This window comes from Phalacrocorax carbo, chromosome 17 (genome assembly GCF_963921805.1).
Source record: "Phalacrocorax carbo chromosome 17, bPhaCar2.1, whole genome shotgun sequence".
NCBI classification, from domain to species: domain Eukaryota; kingdom Metazoa; phylum Chordata; class Aves; order Suliformes; family Phalacrocoracidae; genus Phalacrocorax; species Phalacrocorax carbo.
Genome location: NC_087529.1, coordinates 7,062,123 through 7,069,204, shown reverse-complemented (window position 1 = coordinate 7,069,204; position 7,082 = coordinate 7,062,123). Strand labels below are relative to the sequence as shown.

The following is a 7,082-nucleotide window of genomic DNA, read 5'->3' as shown; positions in this document are numbered from 1 at the left end:
TTTCTTTTCTTTGCCACCTGCAGGCCGGCTGCTGACAGGGACCGGTTTATATTGAGGGACCCATTTATATTGAGCTTTATGGGGCATTAATTCCAGTTCAAACAGAACAGTTCACTTGATTAAAATTGCTGTGCATCTGTAAACGAGAAGCCGGGTCCTCCTCTCTTGATGCAGTCCTAGCACTACAAGCATCAGCAAAGATGTCCTGCTTTACACCTTCTTTGTTCCGAAAGAGCTCAGTCACTTTACGGACATACACAGCGTAGTACACATATGGACACAAAATATGTTATTTATTGTGAATTTTGCAAAGACACGGTTAAGCAACAAAATATACATTTGTGAACCTTTAGTTTTATACATAACAAATACAATCTGCTACCATAGCAATAAATTAAATGTACATTATTTACAACAGACATAGGCCACCAGGAACTACAAAGCACCGCCTCTCTACATAAAAAATAAATTTTGTCAGATACATTTCTTCAAGATTTATTTTCACTCTATAAACTCTTTTCACATTCTAATGATATAAATTCAGCATTTCCCTTTGCAGGATATACGCAGTGCTACATTCATTAAAACATAATGAAAGCATGCTCTAGGACTGAGGAATGACAGACTCTGCCAGCTCTAGTGGAACAGAATTTGGAACATCAGCAAAGCAACATGAGTGCAAGGTGCGATCTGGGGAGGTGCTGAGCTCTGAGCAACCGCTGGTTTTAAAAGCAGTTCTCGGTGCTAAGCACCTCTTGCAGTCAAGCCGAAGACAGCTGAGAAACCTCAGCCCACGTTAACAAGCCCATTCATGCCAGCGATTAAGTCTGGCCCCTTCATCCGCCATTCCTGAAGACCCTCAAAACTCTGGAAGGAAACTGAGTTTGTGCTTAGGATCCCCCCTTTTCACTCAGATAAAAAGCACTTTCATGTTGTGCTTAAGTGTAATCCTGTGCTTGACTTTGTGGGATTTCAAGAGGATGCAAGTACATGCTAAGTGCTTTCCTGAATAAAAGCCCAGAGAATCAGCTCACTGCCAGCTCTCGGCAGCTGCAAGCCAGTTCCCAGGGCTAACACAGGAGGTGCTGGCGGAGGGAGAGGACTCAGAGCCTGCAGCATCGGTGCTGGGGAGGTGGACCTGGACCTGACCTGCCTCTACCTCTCACCAAGGTCATGAACTAGTCCAAGCCAAGCAGCAGCCAGGGTGCAGCAGGAGCACGGGGGGACTGAAACCCCGGTGAGAAGGGGAGCAACCCCCATGACAGGAGAGACCTCTCCACGAAGCCGGGGGCTCCCCCAGCCCTCCCTCAGCACCGTTTCTGAGCCCCTTCTGCTCCCTGTGCAAAGTCACTTCCGAGTCTGGTAGAAATTATGTGAATGGAAACAGCGGGGATCACAAAGGAAAATGCACTGCCCAATAATTTTAGTGTCAGTAAGGATCCTTGCTTTTATCGATATATATATAAAAAATCCCTTTTATATACGTGTATATATATGTGTGTGTGCATGTGTGTCACTTACAAGCACAAAACATTTTGCAATATATATACAGGAACACCTTCACCCACTGCTGGAAGTGCAAATGCCTCCGAGGTTTAGCTCAACTGCTGGTCAGTCCCCAGCACTCCTATGGCACGAATCAGGGGCTGAAAGGAGCACGCCACGCACCCAGCTGCAAAGCAGTGCAGGTGGGCAGAAACCACGCTAGAGCCTGGCTAGGACAGGAGCTTCAAAAGCCCAGTTGCTGTTAAGGACTTTGCAGTAGGTTTTTACAACCCGTCATGAGGAATGCTGTTGAAAATGTCCCAGAGCACACAGGAACTGCTGGCAAACCTTGTGCCAGACCGTGGCTCTGGGCCCCGCTGCCGTTCCAGCAGGCTGGCACGGGGAAAGACAAGTCCAACACACCGCATTTTTCTCCCTGAAGCTTCACACTGTCCTGCCTGCCTGTTAATCCCATTCAAATAATTCTACAAACCAATCTAGGTCAAAAAGGAAAGTCACAGTTTCAAGTTAAAAAAAAAAAAGTACAACCCAGCTGACAGTAGCCACTGCATCTTCTGCTGAAAGATCTCATGGAGATCAACACCCATGCGAATGACAACGTCTATAGACTCAAGCAATTTCTCAGGGAAAGAAAGCAAAACCAAGTACAGACCCTCAAAGCAAGTCATCGCACCAGTCAGTATTTCTCTGCGCAGCATAAGAAAAACAGACCAAAAGCTTCTAAGAGGAAGAACTGGGGATGGGTTTGAAAGTGCTACCAAAGCATTGTCAGGCAGAAGTGCTGAACAGCAAAGTATGTGGAACCTGAGACATCTAGAGCTAGCTACGGACCGGGCCAAGCACACCGTGCTTTTCCTCTTTCAAAGAAAACCTCAATATTTAAACTTTATTTAAATGCAACTCACTGAAAGCAGAAGGGAGTGTCGCCACTGGTGGCTACTGGTATTTACTAGTCCTACACAGCGCACTTAGTGCACGTGAAACTGTTCTCCATCTTTTCCATGTGTTTTCCTCCTTTAATCTGGTTCCTCTCCCATTAGGGCTACAGCTCTTTCTTTTCAAATGGATAAATTACATGCACGAGTGGGAGCACCTATATGAACTGAACAGTAAGGTTGTCAGTACCGTGCAGAGCCTCAGTTAGCAGAGCCGGTTCGGATTGGCTTGGCTCAGCTTTGCTCTGTGCCGGGGTAGGTGACAGAGAGGAGGGGAGGTGGTGGTTTGGTATCTTGCCCCCACAGAGAGGTGCATCCCCGGGGAGCAGCCGCAGACCCAGGCGGGTGGCCCTGGGAATCCCCGCTGCGGCGGCTGCCCGGGGCTGCTTCTAGGTATGCGATCCTGCAAACATCTCCTAAAATTCACAGTCAGATACTTCTGTGCCCCTTGGAGCGCCAACTGTGTAAAGTTAACTTTGGCACTCAAAGTTCTGTTTTCATGAGGAATCACGAACTCAGAGAATTGCTTTCACTTGAGATTGAATGGGGGGTTTTGCAAAGGTCACAGACTGTGGTAAAGGGGAGGAGGGAGCATCTCTGCAGCACTGCAGTGTATCTTTCAAAAAACTGATAAGGGAAATCTATACACAGTGTGAAATCCATGGACAGACGTCAGTAAACTTTAGGCATAGTTCCATAAAAGAGCAAAAGGATTTCTTGGCATGTTGAGAGAGGTATTTTTTGGAAAAGGGCATCACAGGGAAGTCACCTTGCAGAATTCATAATTCTTTTCTTTCAAAACAAACAAAAGCACATTCAAAAGCAGAGGGACAGATTTTGCCCGGGGTGGAGCAGCCTAATGCCATCCAAATCACAGGAGTTTTACGCATTTGCTTGCCTGGCAATCCAACCCATAGTGTAAAGCAGGGCCCACAGGGTAAATTTACTCTGAGTACCAGCTCTGGCATTTAGACATACTACAGCTTTAGCTTTGGTTAGTCTTTTCCAGGCCTGTGCTGAGTTTCAGGCAGGGAGAAAGCACGGAGGCCATATAAACTATTTCCCCAGCTGCAGAGAGAGGATGAGTTGGCCCCGGTCACTGGCTCTGCTTCCCTGGGACCGATTCAGGCATCTTCCTCTTGTGCAGGAACTACAGAAGTATGAAATAAGAGGCTGAATCTTCCCTAAAAGTTTTGCAACATGGGTAGCAAGCTGGAGGGGGAGCAGCAGCAGCGGGGCGGGTGGTGAGCTGCTGCAGCCCCCGCCGCCCCGCGCCAGTAAGAGCCGCCCCAGCAGCACCACGGGGGGAAATTTTGCCCCGTCCTTGCCAAACAGAGAAGGGGGATGGCAAACGATGGGGCTGGGAACTGCCCCTGGGCCAAGCACACACCTAATTTTGCCCTGACCGTTTACCTTTCCAAAAAACAAAACCTGCCTCTTTCCCCACTGATAGCTGCAAATAAAGTATGGAGGCACCCAAACTGCACAAGGGGTCCATCCTGCGTCCCCTCTGCCTGAGAGGAGCTGGCAGATGAGCCAGGAGGGGGGATTGATGGTGCCTGCCCGGTACCTACCAGCCATAGCACGCACAGGCACTCATGGGGCGACACATCACGGCACCACGGAGGGGACGTGGTCCCCAGCCACACGCGTGTGCCAGGTGGGTGGAGACGATCTCCTCCCGCGGCGCAGACGGAGGGGCACGGGGGATTTGCTGGCAAGGGGTTCACCCGGTGGGAAGGTGGCTGGGTCCCTGTCAGGGCAGAGATCGCGGCAAGATGAGAGCTTCTTCCCGGCGCAGAGGTGGAGCCGGGAGGTGAGGGCACCTCGCTGCCCACGGCCGGGGTGTGCATTTTCCCACGGGATGTTGAAGAGTTTTCCCTTTGTTGAAATAAAAATTCTCTACAAAGAAGAAAAGGATAAAAGTGTCAGAGGCTGTGGAAGGAGCATACTCTCACTCCTGCAGTGATGGCTATGAAGCGCTAGTCCCAGGGAGGGAGCCGAACCTGAGGCAGTGCCCATCCCTGAGACTCCAAGCCACGGGCCACCCCTGGGGCCACGAGAGGAGGAAACTCAGTAAGGGGCTAAAAATCACAGCTTCTTGAGACCCATGATTTCAGAAATGGAAATTCCTCTCATTTTACGTTTTATTGGCTCTTCTGCTCAGCTAGGAACTTCTTAATGAAAACACCTTTTTCATGACACAGAAAGACTCTAGGAACTGGAGCCTGTGAGAAAACCAGTAAATAAATTCCTTGTGGTTTGCAAATGCCTCCCGCGTGAAAGTACCTGCTCGTGCTGGTAGCCCTGCACCTGGGCAAAAGCTATGCCTTTGGACAGAAAGTCCCCCAGCCACTGAGCACCCAGGCTAATGACACCGCACTCCCTTCACCTCTGCCCATAAAAGCCAGCTCACAAATTGACTGTTTCCATCTGGTTTTTGGAAAGAGTAAGGAGACCTGATCTGCTTTTCCACCCACAGCGCTCAGAGCAAAGCGTAGCAAACTTCATCCTCCCTGCAGAGACGGGCACAAGCATTTCACAAGGTGGTTAACTGAGAAAAAATGAAACCTACTGGGCTGTGGCACATGGTCCCCGAGAGCAGGTGGCAGAAGCGCTGTGCGAACACTCCGAAAGGAACACGTAAAGCTACAGACCCGCACCGACGGGCACAGACCTGTCTGTCACTAACTTCTATGGTTTTTCTCACTCAGCTCTGCCCTCGTCTTACAAAAGCATTTAGAATGCTTAAAGATATATTATTGATCACATATTTAATAATAAACAGTGCAATTAGCCAACGTCAGTTACACACACTTTACCACAGATGTGAGAAGTCATTTTGCACACCACCATATTACAAACACTCACCTTTTACAAGTTCATGACTTCTTCTTCCTGCTAGTGGCTCTAAATGAAAAACAGAATATGGGTTGGGTTGCAAATGAAGGGGCAAGAAGTCATGAAATCCCCTCTCCTTCTCCTCCCTCATTACCTGCCCCTGCGGGCTCTGCCTCCTGCTTTGCAGCCTCCCCAGAGCCCGGACCCCCGCGCCACCAGCGCTGCATGACTGCAGCCGGGCAGGGCAGGATGCGGCCACGCAGCGTCTCGCCCGGTGAGAGCCACCGGCACCTACCGTGCTGGAGCTGCCGTGGCTGAGCTTGTCAAAGCGAAACTTCAGGCTCGACCTTGGAGAGTTTCTGTTCTTTATATCTGCTGGAGGGAGCGGAAAAGCAAAGAAGAAAAATAATAATCTGTGAACAAAAATATTTGCTGAAGTGGCTTCAATAGACTGTCACAAGTGCTACCAATATTTTGTCTGTCTTGGCTGAACGTTTGGCAAAATCTGTACATTAAATGTTTTTGACGGAATAAATTGAGGCTTAATTACATTTCACAGTCTTTCTACTGGAAATGCCACTGAAAAGGCTACAAGAAATGACTGATCCGTATAATGTATGGGTGGATTTCCATGTTCTTGGCAGGAAAAATACAAAATAAACACTTTAAACATTAAAAGGGGCTGGTTTAATAGTTCAGAAAATTGCTAATGAAATAAGGAGGAGGACCTGTGGGGTGCTGAGATACAAAAAGCCAGCAAGCCCGCACTCTGCAGCCCAGCTTTCCCCCACGTTGTTCCCAATTACGGAGCTGTTAGGGTAGGTTTGTGCCTCCCAGGCCGTTTCACAAACAGCTCCTAAGTTTATAACGTGCATTTCCATTCGGATCGTGGTGCCTTCCAGCAGGTGCGCTGCTGCACGAGGAAATTAAACTGCGGTGATCTGCGGGTGAGGGGTGAGCACTGCAGACATCCCCCAGCCCCAGCACCACCGCGCTGTCACCGGTGCCGTCACCGCAAGATGCACCAACGAAGGGCCATTTCTGCTGCTTTTACCCCATTCAGTTGCACCTCATTTTGCAAATCGTCCGACTGAAACAGATGGAGTCGGTGGCAGCGTGAGTTAGCAGCAGGGGCAATGGAGCCAAGACCGAGGGAAGCTGCTTGTTTATCAAATAATTTGTGAGTCATGGCTTAGTCCTTGGAGAAGGGGAGCTTCCACGACTACTGCACATCTGTCAGGGGAGAAGGGAGGAAACAAAGCCACGGCAAAAGCCACTTCTGTGCTCTAATTCAGAAGGGAAACAAATTCCCTATGGAAAAACAGGAATAAAGCACGTGGAGCCACCTCTCCAGAACAGCCCTGTCGGGATCGGGGTTTCAGGAGGAACGAGGGCTTGCCCCACATCCCTCAGGATGCCAGTCCTGCCAGGGTGAGCACAGCAGCTGCTTTGCCCCATCACCTTCAGCAGCCGCTTGCCGCCCAGGTGAGGCTGGGGAGGGGACTTCGACGCAGAGCTACAGACTCCATCCCCACCCATCGCTGCAGGACCCCGGGGGTGTCCAGGGGCTCCAGGAGCAAAGGCAGAGCCAGTGCCTCCCCTCCAAGCCCTCCCACAGCTCCGTGACCCACCTGTGGGGCTCCTGCTCATGATCACGGGGGTGGCCGCTGCCCCCACGCTTGGGCTCTCGCTGCCAGGCAAGGCGCTGTACACAAACACATCCTGCTTGAATGGCGATGCTGTAGACGGCTGGCTTCCCTGCGTGGGGAGAGACCGGGACACGGCTTTCTCTTGTGCAGC

General features: G+C 50.2%; 1 protein-coding gene across 8 annotated transcripts in view; it reads right to left on the bottom strand.

Moving 5' to 3' along the window:
• Positions 1 to 274: 274 nt before the first annotated feature.
• Positions 275 to 7,082, bottom strand: part of RAP1GAP2 (RAP1 GTPase activating protein 2) — a 79,720-nt gene continuing 72,912 nt past the window's right edge. For 6 of the 8 annotated variants that reach the window (XM_064467705.1, XM_064467709.1, XM_064467703.1 and 3 more), the window contains 4 exons: positions 6,914 to 7,040; positions 5,578 to 5,657; positions 5,313 to 5,351; positions 275 to 4,343 (listed from right to left, as the gene is read on the bottom strand). In XM_064467705.1, the coding sequence (XP_064323775.1) occupies positions 5,343 to 5,351; positions 5,578 to 5,657; positions 6,914 to 7,040 (216 nt within the window). In that variant the 3' untranslated portion in view covers positions 275 to 4,343; positions 5,313 to 5,342. The remainder of the gene's footprint in view (positions 4,344 to 5,312; positions 5,352 to 5,577; positions 5,658 to 6,913; positions 7,041 to 7,082) is intronic. The other 2 variants (XM_064467704.1, XM_064467707.1) reach the window with 1 other exon arrangement.